The 24,667-nt window shown below is 40.8% G+C and overlaps 1 protein-coding gene and 1 long non-coding RNA gene across 2 annotated transcripts; both read right to left on the bottom strand.

Annotated features, from left to right (window-relative positions):
- Window positions 1-108: 108 nt before the first annotated feature.
- LOC138946921 (methionine synthase reductase-like) lies at window positions 109-24,642 on the bottom strand. The gene is made up of 14 exons (XM_070318320.1): window positions 24,593-24,642; window positions 23,765-23,931; window positions 19,680-19,830; window positions 17,989-18,106; window positions 16,099-16,789; window positions 14,842-14,997; window positions 12,655-12,740; window positions 12,048-12,207; window positions 11,041-11,221; window positions 10,585-10,627; window positions 9,408-9,627; window positions 8,702-8,916; window positions 8,055-8,296; window positions 109-2,208 (listed from the first exon to the last, which is right to left on the bottom strand). Exons 2-14 carry the CDS (start codon window positions 23,924-23,926, stop codon window positions 2,129-2,131), a joined length of 2,505 nt encoding a protein of 834 aa, XP_070174421.1. The 5' UTR covers window positions 23,927-23,931; window positions 24,593-24,642; the 3' UTR covers window positions 109-2,128.
- Window positions 20,446-22,855, bottom strand: LOC138946923 (uncharacterized). The gene is made up of 2 exons (XR_011449473.1): window positions 21,695-22,855; window positions 20,446-20,997 (listed from the first exon to the last, which is right to left on the bottom strand). It is a non-coding gene; the product is annotated as an uncharacterized lncRNA (long non-coding RNA).
- Window positions 24,643-24,667: the final 25 nt, after the last annotated feature.

The following is a 24,667-nucleotide window of genomic DNA, read 5'->3' as shown; positions in this document are numbered from 1 at the left end:
AAGAACTCTCAAGAGCTTGATCATCATTGTTTGTCCAGTGAACAAATTATGCACCATCATTCAGTTCGTGAAAGAGAGAAATGAATATCAAGACCAAAATAGCACTAGTCAACTTTTCATTATGGTTATATTTATTACGCTGTAATATCAGCCTTGAGACCGAGCACAAATGATGGAAACAAAGCAAGCAAGTACACACACACACACACACAGGTTTTATCTGTATGTGTGCCCTCCTATAGGACAGTTATGTTTTGGTACACTTAATAGACAACGGGACACTAGCAGTGTCCTCTCACGGGAGGTTTTTATTTTATCCAAGGGGCCTGACACGCGCAGGTACTGCACATTTTTCACCCATGATTATTATCATGATTGTGATACATTTTGTTTGCATCAGCAATCAATATTACTTAAACCACATATTATAAACTTGAAGAACTTGACTAATGACTCACACACACATTTTTTAAAGTTGCGTGAAGCGTTGTCAAAACATTTAGTCAATCTGTTGGCCTAAACATCAAAAATGAACTAAAAATCAATGTCATAAAAAACACGGTCGCCACAGTGACGCCTCAACTTTTTTTAAAAGCTGGATATGACATCACCAAAGACATTTATAAAAATTAAATAAATATCAGGGAATATCATCTGGAAGAATTCATATGTTAAGTTTCATGAATATCTGTCGAGATGCTTTCTAAAAATCACTGTCCACACACACACACACATGTACCATGATATACATTTAGTCAAAAATTGACTAAATGTAATGAATTGAAAGATACATACGTATCTGACAGGTGGAACATGAGAAATAACAATTATAACAAGAACACATGCAGCAGAGACCTAATAATATCTCATCAACATCAGGTGCTTCCTCATAGTCACCAAAACATATAACTGAAGCCACACAAAAATACCCTTTGGTGTAATCAAACTGTCAAATAAAACCAAACACACACACACACACACACACACACACACACACACACACACACACACACACACACACACACACACACACACACACACACACACACACACACACACAGTTTATCCATGCTACATAAATTATCAAAATAGTGTTCAATCGGTAAACAACAACTATACATATTGTTTACAAAGCAACAATCACGAACAGCACAAAGTGTATGAATAAAATCCGCTACCACAACCAAGTCTGTTCATACGACAAGTCAGTAGAACCTCTACAAAACAAAAAGAACATGCAGCTTTTAACATATCACAGTCTCCCATGTGCAATGTTTCAGGACATAAAAAGTATCAATCAGTGATGAGCATACATCATGTTACAACCATTTATATTTTCTCTTGATATTACTGTAAAGAAATGTGTTGCATTGTTTTGTGTGTTTCTGTGTTTGCAAGTAATACTGCACTGAGGATTCAGTTGGTGAATCATGTACAGTAATGGATATCATCGATCATTTCACCTCAGATCTTATTTTATGATAGCAGGTACAAATTCCAGAAACTTTGCCACTGTAACTCTTTTTACAACATTAAAAATATAGCAGTCAAACTCCCCACACCTGGACATATCTGCACATTATATGGACGTTTTGGCGACCTTTCAACTGTATACACACAGAATCCAGATGACTTTCAGCACCACTACCACCCCTCCCCCTTATAAGTTAAAAGAAATGTGTTCTCATCAGGGCAGGTAAATGCGCTGGCTTCAATACCAGTTGTCGCTATCAGTGTGTGTTCGATCCACATGTTCGTCGAGGAATCTATTTCCCTCAGCAAGCATTGTGCAGACTCAGTGTACAAACACCCCCAAGTACAAATACCCCTGTGGACAAACACCCCCGTGTACAAACACCCCCGTGTACAAACACCCCCAAGTACAAATACCCCTGTGGACAAACACCCCCGTGTACAAACACCCCCGTGTACAAACACCCCCGTGTGCACACATCCCAAGTTCACAGCGAAAGTCTCAGGGCTTGGAACCATGAATACACACTGTATGGCAGCTCGCTTTCCCTAGAGAAAAAGCAACCTGAATGTCCATGAGGGTAACCTCACAGGACTATATAAAGTCGTATCCTTATCCAGGTCTGCTGTGAATCCTGCGTGAGGCAGTTGATATTTATGTCCACACGTCTTCCAGGTACTGTTTGTGAATCCTCATCTTCATCACGTAAGTTTTTGCCTCGTCAGCACTCACACCTGCACATACAATGAAGAAAATGTAAGAACATAATCGGTGTTTTAATATATAGGCCAAATTATCATTGAAAGTGGGTCACAATAATACTTAATAAACAAAAATCTGGAAATAATTGTGTTGTGTGTGTAGAGGTTGTGAAAGAGTTGTGTGTGTAGAGGTTGTGAAATAATTGTGTTGTGTGTGTAGAGGTTGTGAAATAGTTGTGTTGTGTGTGTGTAGAGGTTGTGAAATAATTGTGTTGTGTGTGTAGAGGTTGTGAAATAATTGTGTTGTGTGTGTGTAGAGGTTGTGAAATAATTGTGTTGTGTGTGTGTAGAGGTTGTGAAATAGTTGTGTTGTGTGTGTGTAGAGGTTGTGAAATAATTGTGTTGTGTGTGTGTAGAGGTTGTGAAATAATTGTGTTGTGTGTGTGTAGAGGTTGTGAAATAATTGTGTTGTGTGTGTAGAGGTTGTGAAATAATTGTGTTGTGTGTGTAGAGGTTGTGAAATAATTGTGTTGTGTGTGTAGAGGTTGTGAAATAATTGTGTTGTGTGTGTAGAGGTTGTGAAATAATTGTGTTGTGTGTGTAGAGGCTGTGAAATAATTGTGTTGTGTGTGTAGAGGTTGTGTGAAATAATTGTGTTGTGTGTGTAGAGGTTGTGAAATAATTGTGTTGTGTGTGTAGAGGTTGTGTGAAATAATTGTGTTGTGTGTGTAGAGGCTGTGAAATAATTGTGTTGTGTGTGTAGAGGTTGTGTGAAATAATTGTGTTGTGTGTGTAGAGGCTGTGAAATAATTGTGTTGTGTGTGTAGAGGTTGTGTGAAATAATTGTGTTGTGTGTGTAGAGGCTGTGAAATAATTGTGTTGTGTGTGTGTAGAGGTTGTGAAATAATTGTGTTGTGTGTGTGTAGAGGTTGTGTGAAATAATTGTGTTGTGTGTGTAGAGGCTGTGAAATAATTGTGTTGTGTGTGTGTAGAGGTTGTGAAATAATTGTGTTGTGTGTGTGTAGAGGTTGTGTGAAATAATTGTGTTGTGTGTGTAGAGGCTGTGAAATAATTGTGTTGTGTGTGTAGAGGTTGTGTGAAATAATTGTGTTGTGTGTGTAGAGGTTGTGAAATAGTTGTGTTGTGTGTGTGTAGAGGTTGTGAAATAATTGTGTTGTGTGTGTAGAGGTTGTGAAATAGTTGTGTTGTGTGTGTGTAGAGGTTGTGAAATAATTGTGTTGTGTGTGTAGAGGTTGTGAAATAGTTGTGTTGTGTGTGTGTAGAGGCTGTGAAATAATTGTGTTGTGTGTGTGTAGAGGTTGTGAAATAATTGTGTTGTGTGTGTAGAGGTTGTGAAATAATTGTGTTGTGTGTGTGTAGAGGTTGTGAAATAGTTGTGTTGTGTGTGTGTAGAGGTTGTGAAATAATTGTGTTGTGTGTGTAGAGGTTGTGAAATAATTGTGTGTGTAGAGGCTGTGAAATAATTGTGTTGTGTGTGTGTAGAGGCTGTGAAATAATTGTGTTGTGTGTGTAGAGGTTGTGAAATAGTTGTGTTGTGTGTGTGTAGAGGTTGTGAAATAATTGTGTGTGTAGAGGTTGTGAAATAATTGTGTTGTGTGTGTAGAGGTTGTGAAATAGTTGTGTGTGTAGAGGTTGTGAAATAGTTGTGTTGTGTGTGTGTAGAGGTTGTGAAATAATTGTGTTGTGTGTGTAGAGGTTGTGAAATAGTTGTGTGTGTAGAGGTTGTGAAATAGTTGTGTTGTGTGTGTAGAGGTTGTGAAATAATTGTGTGTGTAGAGGCTGTGAAATAATTGTGTTGTGTGTGATGTAGAGGTTGTGAAATAGTTGTGTTGTGTGTGTAGAGGTTGTGAAATAATTGTGTGTGTAGAGGCTGTGAAATAATTGTGTTGTGTGTGTAGAGGTTGTGAAATAGTTGTGTTGTGTGTGTAGAGGCTGTGAAATAATTGTGTGTGTAGAGGCTGTGAAATAATTGTGTTGTGTGTGTAGAGGTTGTGAAATAGTTGTGTTGTGTGTGTAGAGGTTGTGAAATAATTGTGTGTGTAGAGGCTGTGAAATAATTGTGTTGTGTGTGTAGAGGTTGTGAAATAGTTGTGTTGTGTGTGTAGAGGCTGTGAAATAATTGTGTTGTGTGTGTAGAGGTTGTGAAATAATTGTGTTGTGTGTGTAGAGGTTGTGAAATAATTGTGTTGTGTGTGTAGAGGTTGTGAAATAATTGTGTTGTGTGTGTGTAGAGGCTGTGAAATAATTGTGTTGTGTGTGTGTAGAGGTTGTGAAATAGTTGTGTTGTGTGTGTAGAGGTTGTGAAATAATTGTGTGTGTAGAGGTTGTGAAATAATTGTGTTGTGTGTGTAGAGGTTGTGTGAAATAATTGTGTTGTGTGTGTAGAGGCTGTGAAATAATTGTGTTGTGTGTGTAGAGGTTGTGAAATAATTGTGTTGTGTGTGTAGAGGTTGTGTGAAATAATTGTGTTGTGTGTGTAGAGGCTGTGAAATAATTGTGTTGTGTGTGTAGAGGTTGTGAAATAGTTGTGTGTGTAGAGGTTGTGTGAAATAATTGTGTTGTGTGTGTAGAGGTTGTGAAATAGTTGTGTGTGTAGAGGTTGTGTGAAATAATTGTGTTGTGTGTGTAGAGGCTGTGAAATAGTTGTGTGTGTAGAGGTTGTGTGAAATAATTGTGTTGTGTGTGTAGAGGCTGTGAAATAATTGTGTTGTGTGTGTAGAGGTTGTGAAAGAGTTAATACTCTTGCTGTTAGTGAGGCAAACTTTCTACACGTGCTCTTTTTCTACGTGTTTCAGACACACCCCACACTATTGACTGGCCTATATAATGTCACACAGGAAAGTTTGTCTCAATAAAAGCAAGAATGTTCACTGTTTCAGACACACCCCACACTATTGACTGGCCTATGACGGGCGCAGTGGCGTGGTGGTAAGACGTCGGCCTCCTAATCGGGAGGTCGTGAGTTCGAATCCCGGTCGCTGCCGCCTGGTGGGTTAAGAGTGGAGATTTTTCCGATCACCCAGGTCAACTTATGTGCAGACCTGCTTGTGACTTAACCCCCTTCTTGTGTACACGCAAGCACAAGACCAAGTGCGCACGGAAAAGATCCTGTAATCCATGTCGGAGTTCGGTGGGTTATGGAAACACAAAAATACCCAGCATGCCTACTCAACGAAAGCGGAGTGAGCTGACTATGCTCTCAGAGTATAGTGTGGGGAACCCAAATGGGCAAACGAGCTCACACGTAACCAGAAAAATTCTGGAACGCTGAAGAAGAAGAAGAAGACTGGCCTATATAATGCCACACAGGAAAGTTTGTCTCAATAAAAGCAAGAATGTTCACTGTTTCACAACTCACACAAACTCGACAGAGTTATTTCCAAACATCATCTATTGGCGACTCTTTTTCCATCATCATGCTCTCCTCCAGTACCTCCCCCTCCCTTTCCCTTCCCCACCCCACCACTCCACCCCCTCTCATCTCCTGAAAATACAAACAAATCTAATGTACTTGGACTCCTTTGTTCATTAACGACCTCCCACCATAAAGACCATCCCCTCCTCATCGTGGTATGGTGGTGAAACAGAACCAAGCTATGCCGTTGGAAGAAAATCGCTGAAATCTCACTGTCCCTAAAACATGGGGGTGATTTTTCATTGTGAGAAGTATACTGGTAGGGCTCTCCCTTGGCGGACAGGTTGGTTGCTGGCTAACGGGGCTCTGGTGAAGACGGAGGTGTGCTGGACAGTACCGGTGTGACGGCACAGAGGCCCAAGGACACAAGCGGTCATCTCAGCAACCTCCAAACGGGTAGACTGGACTCGTCAACCCTGGCAGGTAACCAGTCTAGGAGAAGGAAAACTCCGAAATAGAACCACGGGCAGACCAAGCTCAACAGCCCAGGAAGGCAATTGGTCTAGGGGAGGGACCCCTGACCAACGTCCAAGGCCGAAGTCGGAGATGCGGGACCCCCTGGGTGCCAAAAAGCGCTGCATCACGCAAATCACAAAATGATGGAGACAAATCAATTGATCAAACGTTATAAGAAGGTGAACGACGAAGAAGAAGAAGAAGAATTAACGACCTCTAATCCTCACCGTGAGAGCTATTCAAATTTCAACACTTGAACGTTATTTTGTTGCATATTTTAAACTTTAATCGTAATAATTTGTTAATGACAGAAAAAGAATTCCTCTTGAGTACAATTGTCTCCAATACAGTGGAACCCCCCTTTTAAAGGCACAGTGCAGCTCACAGCCTTCGTTTTGCGTTTTTGTTGCAGCCGAGTGCATTTACAGTTCAAAAATCCTCCTACAGTAGTAAAACAAACCCAAAACTACCCAACGACAACATCTGTGAAGCTCGACAGTTTCTTGTTCACGCGAGTGCATAAATTAACCTAGTTATTACGTGGTGTTTGGTCGGAGTTCGATTCAACTGAGTGATCCGGCCTCCATTTTGTTTTACACAAACTCATGATGACGTCTGACATAGTTTGCTAGTGACGTGTCTTTTCAGTTGTACATGATGTGCATGTGGTGATCTACCTGATCTAAATTTAGATCCAAAAATTGGCCAAGACCAGCCGGGTCCGAGTACAAAATTAATTCGTAAAAAAATTGCAGTTCTTGACTCTTTGGGTGCAAGTCAATGAAACTTGGTAGTTCTTCTAACGGATAGCTGCCTGAGGTATGACTAAAAGCCCCAGGGGCTCCGTGCACCTGGATTTGACAAGTTCAGTACCTTTAAGACCCTCCAATTTAAGACCTTACTTTTCAGATTTTCTGTTCATAACCTCTGGAAATTTACCCCCATTTTAAGACTCCCTCCTTTTTAAGACCTGACTTTTGAAGATTATTGAAGGTCTTCTTCTTCTGCGTTCGTGGGCTGAAACTCCCACGTACACTCGTGTTTTTTGCACGAGTGGAATTTTACGTGTATGACCGTTTTTTACCCCGCCATTTAGGCAGACATACGCCGTTTTCGGAGGAAGCATGCTGGGTATTTTCGTGTTTCTATAACCCACCAAACTCTGACATGGATTACAGGATCTTTTTCGTGCGCACTTGGTCTTGTGCTTGCGTGTACACACGGGGGGTGTTCGGACACCGAGGAGAGTCTGCACACAAAGTTGACTCTGAGAAATAAATCTCTCGCCGACACAGCGGCCAACTGGATACAAATCCAGCGCGCTACCGACTGAGCTACATCCCCGCCCATTTTTCTGTTAATAACCTCTGGAAATCTACCCCCATTTTAAGACTCCCTCCTTTTTAAGACCTGACTTTGAAGGTTATTGAAGGTCTTAAAATGGGGGTTCCATTGTAACTACAAAATTTCTCTCTGTAAGAATTATCAATCTTACCGACATCAAACACACAAGAAAATTGTTGAAGGACAGAATATGACAAAACGTTTTGGATCTTCTTCTTTGTTCATGGGCTTAGACTACCTTGTTCACTCATGTTTTTACCACGAGTGGATTTTTACTTGTATGACCGTTTTTACACCCCCCCCCCCCCCCCCCCCCCCCCCCCCATTCAGGCAGCATACGACGATTTCGGGGGAGGCATGCTGGGTATTTTTGTGTTTCAATAACCCACCGAACTCTGACATGGATAATAGGATCTTTTTCGTGCGCACTTGGTCTTGTGCTTGCGTGTACACACGAAGGGGGTTAAGTCACCAGCAGGTCTGCACATAAGTTGACCTGGGAGATCGGAAAAATCTCCACTCTTAACCCACCAGGCGGCAGCGACCGGGATTCGAACTAACGACCTCCCGATTAGGAGGCCGACGTCTTACCACCACGCCACTGCGCCCATTGTTTTGGATCAATTCCTCCTCAAGTGCTCACCATGTTCTTTCATCACCACTTCCTCAAAAGCGGCATTGACATCTTTAGCCATATTCTTGGCATCCCCACACACGAACACTACGGCCTTCCTCTCATGGATGAGAGTGAAGAGCTCAGAAGCATGCGAGCGGATGTTGTCTTGCACGTATCGCGGGCTGTCGTCGCTGTCGGGAGTGTCTCGTGAAAATGCTGGCAGAAACTTGTGCACAACTCCATTCTTTTCAAAGTTCTCTATATCTTGCCTGAAAAAAAAAGAGACAAAAACGAACTTGTACAATATCTGTCCACAAGAAAATAAATGCTAACCGAAGAAAAAAAAGTTGTCCTCTACGCCCCCACCACCACCCCCCCCCCCCTCTTCACACTCTCCAACTCCTGTAAAAGACACTTCCATTCTTGTGTGTGTGTCTGTCTGAGTTTGCTGTTCTTTTGCTACTTGTTTTCTTCATTTGGTCCTGATTGAACTCTCTCATATTCATCAAAATATTCATCTGAAAATAACTCTCAAAATTATCTCATATTCAACTCATCAAAATGCTTGTCCAAAAACAACTTACTTGAACTCAGATTTGTTTCATATTAATACAATGTTCATTTGAAAACAACTCACTCTAACAGAGAATTTTCTCATATTCATGGAAACTCACTTGAACAAAAAATCTTTGTTTCTATGTCTGCAGCCAAAGAAAAGCCAGGTCTCTCCTGCAGAGTTCTCTTTCCCTTCTTTTTCCAAGCGCAATTGTCTCTCCTGCAGGAAGCCGATGAAGGGGGCGACACCTGTGCCTGGGCCAATCATAATCATAGGCACGGACAGGTCAGAGGTCGGGTGGAAGTGCTGGCTGGTGCGAGAAAATACCTGGATCTGAAAAACAGTACCTTTCTCTTTCATGCTTGTTTCAGAATCAAGAATGGGGAAAAAATGGTCGCCTTGAAAGGAGTCACTCAGCCCCATATGAGCAGAGGCTTCATCGTCTCACTGAATGAATCGCAAATATATACTCTTTTCACACAGAATGAGATGTTGCTCCCAAGGGGGTCATTTCAGATATTTCTGAGAAATTTCACTAACACAAAAGTAAATAAACCATGAAGGAATGTTACACGTACTTGGTAATCAGAGAGAGCAGCAAAGGAACACACACACACACACACTCAAAATATTCACTCTTGTCTCACAGGTGTAGACGTCGCTTCCAAGGGGGTAATTTCAGAGATTTCTGAGAATATACATACTAAGATGTCGTTACCAAGGGGCTAATTCCAGAGACACACACACACACGTTCACACACACACACAGTGCCCCCCCCCCTCCCACACACTCACACACACAACGACTCAACAACAAAACACACCTCAAGATCCTTCAACAATACTGATCCAATCTGAGTCGTCAAGTCAGCCGCTTTATCCCCATCATCATCACCCGTCTGCCCAGCATGCTGCAGGCCGCTTGTGATGTCATCCAGCCAACCAGTACACAGTCCTCGGCGACAGTACAGCCGACATTGGCTTGTGGGAATTTCTAGCACGTTGAATGCGACGTCTATGTGGCCAGGTCTCCAGTCTTCACAACTGTAAGGTTGACAAAGTTATTGTTAGAAAACAAATATTAGAAATTTACAACATCAAACACAGTCTATCAATCAATCAATCAATCAATGACGCTTATATCGCGCATATTCCGTGACCTTGACCCAACAGCTGTTGGCAAGATAAAGTATCATTAGAAACAATATTGGAAATTTACACATCAAACATAGTCTATGTGACCTGGACCCCACAGCTGTAGGCATGATAAAGTTATCGTTAGAAACAATATTTGAAATCTACACATCAAACATAGTCTATGTGACCTGGACCCCACAGCTGTAGGCATGATAAAGTTATCGTTAGAAACAATATTTGAAATGTACACATCAAACATAGTCTATGTGACCTTGACCCCACAGCTGTAGGCATGATAAAGTTATCGTTAGAAACAATATTTGAAATGTACACATCAAACATAGTCTATGTGACCTTGACCCCACAGCTGTAGGCATTATAAGTGAATTCGTTAAGAAGACAGACAGAAAAACGCTTATGATACAGATATCTCAAAAAAGTCGAGAAATGATAGCCTCGTCCGCATCTTGCAAGCGAGTTACGTTGACTATTCTGAGATAAGTTAATCATCTGTATCATAAGTGTTTGTCTGTCTGTCTTCTTAAATAAAAACATTGGGTCGACATACAGTAATTGTAACATTTTGTTTTGTCATCAATTAAACGTTCTAATAACCCACTATTCTTCTTTTTTATTCTGAATCTGTTTTTGGATCACAGCTGCAGTAAATAATGAGCCCTGATGTGCATTTTTGAAAAGAAAAGGATGTCATATTAGGCCCAAAACTGCACAGATATCATGTTTCACTGTGATGGCCTTGATAGCACACTTTTAGCCCCTCTGTTGCCAAGGGGCGCAACTCTTTCACAGCCTATAAAAACTCACAATTATTTCCCAACATAATCTATTTTTAACACTCTTTACCTGCTTGCAGAATAAGGACGAGGCTGCAACCTTGGGAGATGCTCTGTGAGAAAAAATGTTATACGTTAGAGAAGTAAACAACAAGTACAAACACACAATAAAACAGCATTTATTCCAACTCTTATTTTTTTGTATCTTGGTCAATATATTGTCATGAGAAAAATAAAATGTGAAAGTGAGAAGAGCATGGCACAAACTTAAATGGCAAAGAACGAGAACCTTCTCTCTGCTATACACACACACACACACACACACACACACACACACACACACACACGCACAAGTATGCACACTAAACAGTCATAACTCACAATTTTACTAGAATTTTGATACAGTTTTATTTACAATGAAACACTTTCACTTGCAACACATGCACACTTTCTCTGCTGAACTCTATGGGTTGCTTGAAAACACAACACACACACACAAAAATGACACACAAACACACAAACAAACCTAATATCCTCTCAACAGGCGGCTGGCAGGAAGGAAATGTGTACAACACATCTAGCAGTGACACGTTTTCAGCACGGATGAACGCCGCATAGTTATCAGCGCCCTCCTTGCTACACAGCTCCTGCAGACGACGCTTCTCCGACTCATCTGACGTGTACTCCACCAGCAATCGCAGCAGTGCCTGACAATTACAGATAAGCAGGAGCTGCGTTAACTAGAAATGTAAAGTATTTTACTGGTAAATATCTTGTCCACACCAGAAATAAAATTGGAAAACGGTCAAACCAACTGATGTGATACTTCCTTTAATACATTTTTTTCTTTCTCTGGTAGAACTGTCATCATAATCACTTGTTTGTTCGTTCATGGGCTGAAACTCCCACGGCCTTTACGTGTATGACCGTTTTTACACCGCAATTTAGGCAGCCATACGCCGCTTTCGGAGGAAATCATAATCACTTGATTTGGCTGGTAGGCGTAGCAACGTAGTACATGTAGTTCTTTGTAGTAGCCAGGATTTGTACTCGTAAAAGATACCAGTTTGGCAAATGTTTACCATGCATGATCAATGAAAAAACTTGTTAACACTTGCCACCAATGCTAAGAAGGGGTGTGCCACTGTATAAATACACTGTATAACTATAAATACAATGGACCACCCCCCCCCCCCCCCGCCCCCCAATTTCAAGACTTGCTCCATTTTAAAACCCTGTTTTCTTAGACTTTCTGTTCATAACCTCTGTATATAACCCCCATTTAAAGACTCCCTCCTTTTTAAGACCCTGTTTTCTTAGACTTTCTGTTCATAACCTCTGTATATAACCCCCATTTAAAGACTCCCTCCTTTTTAAGACCCTGTTTTCTTAGACTTTCTGTTCATAACCTCTGTATATAACCCCCATTTAAAGACTCCCTCCTGATTTTCTCCGATAGTGACGGTCTTAAAGGAGATGTTCCAGTGTACACCTTGTGTTCTTGTCCTTCAGAATCCTCACTGAAGTGCTCACCTTCTTGGGAGGTTCGCGGATGTCTACACAGTTCTTCATGACGTAGCGCAGAGTGGCGCCCTCTTCAGGAACGTGTGGTGCAACGACCGCTCGTCGCTTCTTTGTGTCCTTCATGACCCCTAGCTGGAGGGGAAGGTCGGCGACCTCAACAACCCCAAGTCTGAAACAAACACGCAGGGCTAGCGTTAACGGCACATTTTCATGTTTTATCAGGTCAAATCTGAAAATAATAATGAAATCAGCCACTGGTTGGACATATCGGTTGATATTTTGTTTGACAGGCTTTCACGCACGACATGATCACTTGTTCTGAGAATGTACGTACTAAGATGTCGTTACCGAGGGGCTAATTCCAGAGACACACACACGTTCACACATGCACACACACCAGCCACACCAAATAGCAAAATCACTGTCTAACAAAAACAATAAGTGCGTATTACTGTTAGACCACTGTGTCCCAAGGGCAGATAATCACTCTCTCCCTATCATAAGCATCACAATCAAGATCACATGATGCAACCTAGAACCATCAGTAAGTATTGTTTCCAGCAGGTATTTGACAGCTTTGTTGCAATCAAGTTGAACCTGACTGAAATGAACTCACCTTATGATGAGCTGGTTGACTTCATTGTCATAATTAGCACAGATGACGGAGATCGAATCACCCGGACAATACTTCATTCCACAATTCTGCAACAGCAAAAACATCTTTAGGTCCCGACCACCATTTAAAACTAATACTTCCAAAATAAACATGTTAATCTCAACAAGTCGCGTAAGGCGAAAATACAATATTTAGTCAAGTAGCTGTCGAACTCACAGAATGAAACTGAACGCAATGCCATTTTTCAGCAAGACCGTATACTCGTAGCATCGTCAGTCCACCGCTCATGGCAAAGGCAGTGAAATTGACAAGAAGAGCAGGGTAGTAGTTGCGCTAAGAAGGATAGCACGCTTTTCTGTACCTCTCTTTGTTTTAACTTTCTGAGCGTGTTTTTAATCCAAACATATCATATCTATATGTTTTTGGAATCAGGAACCGACAAGGAATAAGATGAAAGTGTTTTTAAATTGATTTCGACAATTTAATTTTGATAATAATTTTTATATATTTAATTTTTAGAGCTTGTTTTTAATCCGAATATAACATATTTATATGTTTTTGGAATCAGCAAATGATGGAGAATAAGATAAACGTAAATTTGGATCGTTTTATAAATTTTTATTTTTTTTTACAATTTTCAGATTTTTAATGACCAAAGTCATTAATTAATTTTTAAGCCACCAAGCTGAAATGCAATACCGAAGTCCGGGCTTCGTCGAAGATTACTTGACCAAAATTTCAACCAATTTGGTTGAAAAATGAGGGCGTGACAGTGCCGCCTCAACTTTCACGAAAAGCCGGATATGACGTCATCAAAGACATTTATCAAAAAAATGAAAAAAACGTTCGGGGATTTCATGCCCAGGAACTCTCATGTCAAATTTCATAAAGATCGGTCCAGTAGTTTAGTCTGAATCGCTCTACACACACACACAGACACACACACACACACACGCACGCACATACACCACGACCCTCGTTTCGATTCCCCCTCGATGTTAAAATATTTAGTCAAAACTTGACTAAATATAACAACAAAAATGAAACATACTAACAAACCAACACCATCCATTCTGAACACCTCACTGATCCCTGCAGTCAATAGTTACATTCATCTTAGGACACACAAAATGTTTGTTTCCACTTTCATCACATTTTTCTCTTTCATTTGTTTGCCTTAACACTTTCTACCCCACCTATGTTGACCAAGTTGTTTTTAGCCGAGACCAGCTGTGCTGCAGCAGGTCACTCAGAATTGTAGTAACTGTTTAGTAACTGTACGTGTATGAACACGCTGGAATGCAGGCGGATGGACGTTACAGGCAGTAACAGATGGACGTTACAGGAAGCGACTGAAGCTAACAGTCTGAGCGGATATATTCGTACCTGGTCAGAGAGAGCCATATGAGTGGGTAGGGATATATCCGTACCCGCTCAGATAGAGCCATATGAGTGGGTAGGGATATATCCGTACCCGCTCAGATAGAGCCATATGAGTGGGTAGGGATATATCCGTACCTGGTCAGAGAGAGCCATATGAGTGGGTAGGGATATATCCGTACCTGGGAGACAATGAGTTAAGGAAGGGAGAGATGGTAAGACATAAGATTATTTTTCGTAAATACAATATGTGACCCTCCACCACGAAATGAGTCGCATGTCACCTCGCGCGGTTCTGCGCTAGGCTTAATATAAGTCCGGGGAGTGTCTGGTAACAGTGTGAGGGTCACCTTAGTCACAGGCTTATAACTCAAACAGTTTTCGCTCTTTTCTAAAACGGTTTTCACCACTGCAGAGAGCATACAAAACTCTTTAGGAAAATGTACAAATATGAAAATCATGCAAAGGTGACATGCGACTCATTTCGTGGTGGAGGGTCACATATAAGCAATGCAATGTAAAGCAGTGAAGGTAAACGGAACCAGAACACCAACTTAGACTTTTCTAGTCACAAATAATTTGCACTATAAGATACGCTGGTCAGAACGAAAGAAAAAAGTATCGCGTTTAAACGGTGGAACTGCCCTCCATTTAAAACCATGTTTTCTCAGATTTGTTGTTCATAAGCGACTGTAAATCTACCCCCATTTCAAGACTCCCTCCTTTTTTAGAGCTGATTTTTTTTCCCCGATTTTGGAGGTCCCAGAAGGAGAGTTCAACCATAATTGAAAATCTCTTGTAACTGACCTCAATGTTGAGCCTGAGCAACAGTGTCTTCTTCACAGCATCCTCTGCAGTCAGTCGCTGAGCGGACACAATGGTTGCCTTGACGATGTCTGATGAAGCTGAGGGCGGCTTGCAGTCATTTTGCCATGGCAACTCTGCCAGCTTCTGAGGCAAATCCTAAAGAAAAGTCAAAAACCAATTAACAAAATACATACATACAAATTTTGTGGCAAATCCAAAGGAACAAGTTTATAATGATAACACACACACACATAAAAGATACATCTTCTATCAGCGATTGTGTTTCCACATGTTTGTTGCTAAACAAATTCTTGCTGACATCATAGGCATCTGTTGGTGTTAAAAACTGCCAGGTATGACAAACACAGAGTCTGAAGTTAAGTCATTTCATTTTGTAAAATGAACCATAACCTCACACAAGGCTTCAACTCAAGCACTGCTCGCTGCGCTCAATTAGACGAGCAAGGTCAAAACATTGAGTCTGTATAGTCACAGACTGTAGCATGACACTCCAGTCTTCAAACAAGTTCTATATCTTCTTTAGCGTTCCAGAAATTCTGGTGACGTGTGAGCTCGTTTGCCCATTTGGGTTCCCCAAACTATACTCTGACAGCATAGTCAGCTTCACTCCGCTTTCGTTGGGTAGGCATGCTGGGTATTTTCGTGTTTCCATAACCCAACGAACTCCGACATGGATTACAGGATCTTTTCTGTGCGCACTTGGTCTTGTGCTTGCGTGTACACACGAAGGGGGTTAAGTCACTAGCACTAGCAGGTCTGCACATAAGTTGACCTGGGAGATCGGAAAAATCTCCACTCTGAACCCACCAGGCAGCAACGACCGGGATTCAAACTCACAACCTCCCGATTAGGAGGCCGACGTCTTACCACTGCGCCACTTCGCCCGTCAGTTCTATATAATGTAGACAGCTTGATGCCATTTTTGACATTGATACTATGTAATATCATACGTTACGTTGTTTTGAAAAACGCCATGAAAATCCTGTTCTATGTATTTTTTTCTTTCTTCTCCTTGCTAAAGACCGTAATATATATATATCACACACGCTGCCCCGCCCAATCACCAACAAAAACAGAAAAAGAGAACTCAAAAACACATTAATTATTGACAAAACAAAACATTACATTTACAGTACGGGGACCCAGTGGTCTTTTAAGCAGACGGACAGACAAACACTTATGAAACAAATAATGAACTTATCATAAAATCGCCTACAAAACTTGCTTGCAACTCACTTTATCAGGAGATCCATATGACACCGTCAAATACGCTGGCGTGGCAGCAGGCAACGTGAGCGCCTTCTCCGACAGTGGAGGAAGAGAAAGTCTGAGGGATGGTGCCTCTGTGCTGGGGGCGTTCAACGTGAGTGTATCAACAGTTCTACCTTCTGCCTGCGTGAAAGGGGAGGATGCTTTGCCCTCCACACTCGCATCACCAGGATTTGTAAACTCCATGCTGCTTGTGTGGTTGGCGCTTCGATCTGGAGATTCAGTTTGTGAAGAAAATCCATTGACAGTCACATTTTTAGAAGTGGTCTTGCTTTCATCCCCTGCTACAGGTGCACTGTCTGAATTTTCATTTAAAACCGTTCCTGGTTCAACATTAGTCCTAATACTTTGAGACCCATCTGTCTTCACGTCTGTGGTACTTTGAGAACTGTCAGGCGTTTTTCCACCCTGATTGCCAGAGTTTCTTTCCACGGAAACTGCCAGAGAACTGCCCTGGTCCAGTCCTGGTTGTTTTCCTGACTCAGAGTTCTGTGTACCATTCACAGCCTCAGTGTGAGAATTGTGAAGACCATTAACGGTGGTTTGTTGTGTGGCGGGATCCGTTGTGAGAGACACATCTGAAGCCGGTCGGGTGTTGAGGCAATCCTTGACCGCTGAAAACAGGTCTTCAATCCATGGGTCCACCACAACCTCCAACCTGGAAATAAAATATGAGGAAACTTTCATCTGAAGTCTTCTTGTACAGTGGACACCCCCTTTCTTCTTCTGCGTTCGTGGGCTGAAACTCCCACGTACACTCGTGTTTTTTGCACGAGTGGAATTTTACGTGTATGACCCTTTTTTACCCCGCCATACGCCGTTTTCGGAGGAAGCATGCTGGGTATTTTCGTGTTTCTATAACCCACCGAACTCTGACATGGATTACAGGATCTTTTTTTTGTGCGCACTTGGTCTTGTGTTTGCGTGTACACACGAGGGGTGTTCGGACACCGAGGAGAGTCTGCACACAAAGTTGACTCTGAGAAATAAATCTCTCGCCGAACGTGGGGACGAACTCACGCTGACAGCGGCCAACTGGATACAAATCCAGCGCGCTACCGACTGAGCTACATCCCCGCCCGACACCCCCTTTTATGACTGCTACAAATCTGGGGGGGGGGGGGGGGGGGATATCAGGTCCAAAACAGGTCTTAAAATCTAGATAAGTTTGTAGATGTTATGAACAGTAAACATTAAAGTTAAAAACCATGGTCTTATAATGGAGCGTAAACAAAGGGGGGGGGGGGGGGGGGGGGGGGGGATATCACCTATAAAAAAAAAATTGAGAATCTGGAGAAAGGTAGCTCTGCAATTCTATTAACTATAGTGAAAAGTTTTACCAGACAAGAAAGCAGTTAAGCTGACCACAGCTCTGTGTTTTTAGTACAATCACAGAAAAGCAGTGTTTGAATGCTGAACAATATTCAGAGTTTGAATGCTGAACAATATTCAGTGTTTGAATGCTGAACAATCTTCTTAACCACCAGCAAATTTAGCAATGATCCAGTTTTCTTACATTACATGAAATATGAACTTGAAAATCCCATAGATCCACCAGGGTTTCTACCTCAATCTAAACACACACACACACACACACACACACACACACACACACACACACACACACACACACACACACACACACACACACACTACACACACACTACACACACACACACTACTGCTGCTTTCCTGCAATCATCTCATTACACACACCTACCTCAAATTCAAAAATTAATTCAGCCACACACAAAAAAACTCTAAACAAAAAGCAACAAGGCTACATGTATTAACATTTAAATGCGTTTATGTTATGGTTCACTCGGGGCGGCAGGCATAAAAAACAAAGGTTCCTACCCCACAGCCTCATCTGCAAACCCAGAAGGATAGAACCGCTTGGCTCCAAGCTGAGCCAGACGCCGATCTATGTTCTGGGCGTTGTTACAAAAGTTGGTGTAATTTGTGTCTCCAAGACCTGCAATTTAAAAACCACATTTTCTTTAATCTTCCTCTTCCAGAACGTCACACACCAGCTAAAATGAACACTTTTACAAACTCATGTTATCCCTAAAGATAAAGAATATTCTAACAAGGTTTTGTATGCTCAAAGTTAAAACTGGGTTATCCTGCTGCATCCTCACTAGTTAAAAACTGCATTACCTCCCTTGGACTGGATACTTCATGTCACAAAATGGATGTAATTGTGTGTGTGTATGACTTTTGTCGCTATAGCTCTTGGATGACAAGAGGCAAGTATCATGCATGCAGAGTGCACAGTTCTTGCGTTCTCACTGAATTAGATGTTCACACATCGTCGCCATTGTGGAATTTTGGCGTAACTTGATTCTTGGCGGTTTTGATGTTTTTGTGCTTTAGACAAAGTAAATCATTCTCCATGATAAATACTCTCTTAACTCTTACCAGTTCGGGGGTTTTAGGGCATATTTTACAGTGCTGTTGGTGCCTACTTGCCGAGTGGTTATCTGGGGTCATATTCAAAATGAAATATAGAAAGTTATATATCAAATGAAAGGAAAATGAATAAGCTTTTCATATTTGCAAAGATAATTGTGCTATCTTTAAAGGTAAAAAAGGTTATGGGGGTGACAACATGATTTTTGTTGAAATTTGTACGCCCATTTTTTGGAACACGTGACAAACACAAAGAAGAAATTTTGTGTGTGTTCAGTTTATTTTAGATATGCTGCTAACTAGTCTGTTTTGGCATTCATTTTACATAACATAGCAAAGTTTTATTGAGTTTTGTTGATAAACAAAAAAGTTATTGTCACCTGAATACCCCCACCCAAATTTCAAAGTTGGACATTTCATGACATACACATGCCTAAGGCAAAAAAAAAATAATCTGTTTACGGTATCCCGACCGACCCTATTTTTTCGCGCGACCCTAGACTTTTTTTTTGGCATTTGAGGAAAAATTGGGGGAAAAAAAAAAGGTTTTTTGGCAAAATAACTTAAAAATATGGTTTTTTGAGAAGAAGAAAAAAAAAAAAAAAAAGGTCTTTGTTTTTTGGCAAAATAACTTAAAAATATGATTTTGTGAAAAGAAAAAAAAAAAACAAGTGCCGAACTACCGACCCTATTTGTTTGGCCTATGTTACCGTTAACAGACTATTTTTTTTGTGCCTAATAATGCATTCCTATAACTAACTTATAACAAAAACCCAGCTTGTTTCTGTCATAAAGTGTGTCTAACATATGAGTTTATCCACCGTCCGACCCATCCAATGTAAAATAACCAATTTTTTTTCGATAATTAGATAATTGGTCAGTGGAAAACTACTGGGGGGGGGGGGGGGGGGGCATCGTAAGCTTGCTTACGATGGGTAAGGGAGCGAACTGGTAAGAGTTAAATACGATTGACAATAAATGCTTTAACATTCTTTAATTTTTCTATCCATACCAGGAACAAATATAAACACTATTGCATAATAAAAATAATCAGTTTTGTCCTCCTCCTGAAAAGCTGTTTAAAACAAATTACGCAAAAATTCCACGACGGCATCAAAATTCAGAATATAACTGACCAAGCACAGTGTAGTTCATTCTGGATAGAAAGTCGTCAGGCAAAGTCTTCTTGTTGAAGCGTCGTACAAACTTAAGGGCGGTGTCTGGTGGCTCACCGTCACCGGTTGTTGATGACACCAGCACCACGCAGTGCTCCTTCTCTATGCTGAACTGCAATCACACACAGGAATGGTTAAAGAGTGTGTCACCATAGAAACATCGTACAAACTTAAGGGCGGTGTCTGGTGGCTCACCGTCACCGGTTGTCGATGACACCAGCACCACGCAGTGCTCCTTCTCTATGCTGAGCTGCAATCACACACACAGGAATGGTTAAAGAGTGTGTCACCATAGAAACAACATACGTACAGTGGAACCAATAGAACTGATGATTTTTAACTATCCATTTAAGGGCAGGCACTGGTGTTAAAAGTGATTTTTTTTGTTTCATAAGTGTTGGGTCAAAAATTGTTGCACAATTAAAGAACTCAGTCCATCTCCTGAGAAAATGAAAAAATTAATTTTTTTGGATCACCGGTTGCCTTGGTAGCAATCCAAGATGGCCACCAAACTGCCACTTTTTAAAACCCTAAGGCTTTTACAAAACCGAAAGGAATTTTGTTTTGGTGCTTGTTATTTATACATTAGCACAATACCCAACTTTTGTTAGAGGCTTTTTTTGAAATCTACAGTCATTCAAAAGATATCAGTGATAAAAATGAGTGACCTTGAATTTTATGAAAAACCGCCCCCAAAAATGGTATAACTTCTCACGAAAAAAAAAATTCAACAAAACGCTCTAACAAAATCTGCGAAATAACGCACTCGAGATGTATGCAAAGTTTCAACAACGCAAGTTTATTAGAAAAAAAGCCTTAGGCTTTTGAAGTGACAAAAAAGTAGTTTTGAGAAAATACACAAAACGTGAAGAAAATGTATTTTTTTTACACAAACGTTTATGAAACATGTAACAAAACAACACTAACAAAACAACAGGTATTGCTTAGTTCCACAAGAAAAACGGAAACAAAATTCAACAAAATTTAAAAAAAAAACAGCCAGTGTTCAGCAAGCACCAAGGAACCTGTTCCAAGGTCACAATGATCAACTCTTATCCGTTACGTGCACGCTGCGTAAAGTATGCCCATCCATAATTCCCAACTTGTTACCAGTGAAGCCTCTTATCTTGGACCTCTTTTGGACTTGCTTTGAATAATCAGGGAGTCATATGGCAGTGTCCTTTACTTTCTATACTACAATATTTGGGTTGACTTCTGTGAATTGCCTTGCAATGCCATGGGTACTTTGGAAGCTCCTCTCCAGCTTCCACCTCTGCATCTGTAGAGACAACATAAATTCAAAATTAATATGTCTATGACAAACTCAAATACTGCTATTCACATTTTCCCAACAATGACCCCCCTCCCCCTCCCCCCCCCCCCCCCCCCCCCCCCCCCACACACACACACACACATTTGAAAAAAGATATTGTAATGTGATACATGTAACACGATATTTGGGCGCATGCACATGTCAGTGCTGATAGTCAAGCAGTGAACAAAAAGATGTTGACAAATCATGTGAATGTTGCGAAGGCAGTGCAGGTTTGGTTTACAGCTATTGCACATACATTGCATGCAGAAACCATATGGTCTGCATGGGAAGTATGACCACAAGCAATGTTCACTCACTGAGCCATGTGAATGCATGTTTTTTTGAGCCACAAGAAAACTGTGATCACAGGAGGAAGCTAGGCCTATATATAATATGCTCGAGAAAATAAATGAGGAAAGAACAGATGTTTTGCTCCAACCCTGACAAACCTTGTGACAACCAAGCTTCATAGTAGCAGCACATAACAGACTTTGCATCCTATTCAGTTTCTTTGCATCAGGGTGTTGTTACTTAGATTCTGTTCTTCAGCATATAACAGTCACACACGTACACACACACACACACACACAGAGCCAGAGCCGCACACATAACCAAACAAATATATAAACTTCTACATGTTTATCAAGAAAAAATTACCTACCTACTACCATCTTGCTTATCAGCTGCTTGGAATCTTCCCTGCTCTGCTTGGGCTAGTATTCAACTGCACCAGATTTCCCAGGAGATGCATGGTGTTGCACCATGGCTGAACAAAGTCATTTTTGTATTGATTGTTCTTTTTCTAAGCAGTTAATTTGCTTTTTCCAGAGAAAAGATATAGGGTCTGCCTTCTCGTCGCCATAAATGGCGAACTCCGTGTTGTCCTTATTGCCGTACGCATTCCGCTCAGCAACTCTAAAATAAGTCGTGGCTCAAAACACTCATGGCAACGTGCTTCAAACGTACACCACCGATGGTGATTTCTTGCTCCGTCCCAGCTGTTGCAAGGGCAGCAGCATAGTTTCCAGCCAATTTTCATTCTGGACGAAGAAGAATGCACAAACTTGATCTTCCGATTCGTTCGTAGCAATAGCAGACGACACTATCGACTCGCACTTTCTTTTTAAACTTCCGTCACGGCAGCCTCTACAACTGATCTGGTTTTACTCGATAATCATCTCCTTTGCGTGTCAAGCACTGAAATCGGGGCAAAACGTGTATTAACTGAAGTTTCCACAAAGATATCCCAGGAAAATCGCAGCTGTAGATATTTCACATCGCCTTTGGCAAGATCTGGCGGAAATGAAGAATATTGCATTCTGGGAAGGCCGAATCGAACCGAACGAGACCGAGCATAAACGAAGTTTAATATCCGCGATTCGATTGGTCAGCAGCGAAAATTGCTCATACGGAATTTCCCGGAATCTTCATCGGTTCTCTTCGGCTCATTGGAATGTCTTCTAGTTGCTGTTACTAACGGCGCGAAATCCGTAAACGGAAATTCCCGTTGTACGCGGTATGAACTGATCGTAGCAAAGAAAAGACAACTCATTCCAGTCATGCTAACGTGACCACCGTTGACGATGTGTTTGACTCCCAGTCACCTCTCAAACATACGCATTTTTTTGCTGTTTTGTGTTTGTTCAATACACAATTGCATACACATACATTGTTCATTTAGCCGTTTTGACCGTTTATGATTAATTCTGATCTAAAATCAGTATATCCGAGTAACCAGAAGAGGTTCAAAATCCAAAATCAGAAAGAAAATGGAAATGACCAGGGAACAAAAAAATCACTTTTTTCACTGTGGTGTCTTCCCTTAAAGGCTATAAGTATAAGACTCAAAAGCGCTCTCAAGAAATATGTCATGTGTTTACCTGTACACAGAACTACCCAGAATCTATAACCATCTTTCTCATAATGCATGCATTTACCCTATAAAATGTTTATCGTATAAAATGTTCATCAATGCTTGATCGTATAATTTTACTAGTGCTTGATAATTCAACAGAGAGAAATCTTTCACCAGAACCTCTCGCCACCAAGCTTTTAATGACTGATCCAACAATCTAATGATACGTCGTTTGACCTTGAGACAAGAAGCATCAACAATCAACCCCCCAAAACAAGAAAAATCAAATCGTCACCATGCTCACATACAGTGACACCTAAAATGTCAATTGTAATAAAAAAAAACACAAGAAAGGTATGTTGTTAGAACGTTTAATTTTTGACAAAACAAAACAAAACATTCACAACGATATCGACCCAGCGGTCTTTTAAGTGCATAAACACACACTCATTACACATAACTTAATTTGACAAAATGTTCGGCCGCTTGCAGGGAAGACACAAGTGAATGAGTCTTTTGTTTTGTCAATAATTAAACGTTCCAACAACATACCTTTCTTGTTTTTGGATTCTGAGTTTTGGAACGTTGGAACGTTGGAAGTCTATTTGTTTTTGGATTCTGAGTTTTGGAACGTTGGAACGTTGGCAGTCTATTTGTTTTTGGATTCTGAGTTTTGGAACGTTGGCAGTCTATTTGTTTTTGGATTCTGAGTTTTGGAACGTTGGAACGTTGGCAGTCTATTTGTTTTTGGATTTTTGTAAATTGTAATGCTACCTCTTCAAAATCAGCATACTCTTACACAAGTACATGTACACGTCAACAGTTTCTTATACTAAACCAAACATTCAATGACTGCAATACAGAAATCCACCTCACCTTCTTGTCAGTCATACTGAGACAGTGAAGCTCTGGTTGAAGACCACGATCTGTTGACTGCTGGAAAATTTCTTCTGCTATTGCCTTGGCTTGGCCAGTCTGTGTGGCATACAGCAAAAGAAACCTGTTAGGTGCTCCTTTAGACATCTTGTGTATCTGCATTTTTTCTGGAACCAAAATGTTTTACTCTCAGATTATTGGAGTAAAGAACACACAAACATAATATAAGGAACAAGACTCAAAAACATTTCTTTTGTTGACTAACTTGTGTACTGATGTAATATGGTGTAATTTTTTTTGTATGTAAAGTTATTCTTTTTAGCTCTCTTCTTCTTCTTCTTCTTCTTCTGGTTCCACCCTTTAAGACAAAGGAAATCCATTAAAACAATAAAAGACTTTTGGGTTGTTAACAAAATAAAATCAAAAAATCAACAGACAACATTTATCAATTATCTTTTAAAAGTATAAATTTCAGGCCCATGCTCAGCAATTTTATTAGCCAGAGATTTCATCACTGCAGCCCATGTCAACGTTGTGTGAAGCCCACACCATTACAGCTGTTATACGATTCGTCATGTACGATTTTAAACACACACACATGAAAATACACGCAATCCAAAAATTAGAACTTTCACTTTAGTTTTGCAAGGGAGGTAATTCTCGTGCACACTTTCACGCAAGTAGTCAACATGTGCTTTTGAACATCAAAATACCCTAAATCTCCCTCTGGAACCGACCAGAGCCACATAATCATATCAAGATCATCAACAAAAACCCAAATAAAATCCGTTCCCATTCAAGTAAACGACAAACGTGTGGTAAAATTACTGTAAAATCCCGAAGACGGACGCGTCGTTCGTTCGTCCGCACAGCTCGGCTGTCAGATGGCAAATGAACGAAGCG

The sequence above is a fragment of the Littorina saxatilis genome, linkage group LG14 (genome assembly GCF_037325665.1).
Source record: "Littorina saxatilis isolate snail1 linkage group LG14, US_GU_Lsax_2.0, whole genome shotgun sequence".
Taxonomy (NCBI): Eukaryota; Metazoa; Mollusca; class Gastropoda; order Littorinimorpha; family Littorinidae; genus Littorina; species Littorina saxatilis.
Note: the sequence above shows the minus strand (reverse complement) of the source record. Positions and strands in the feature narration are given on the sequence as shown.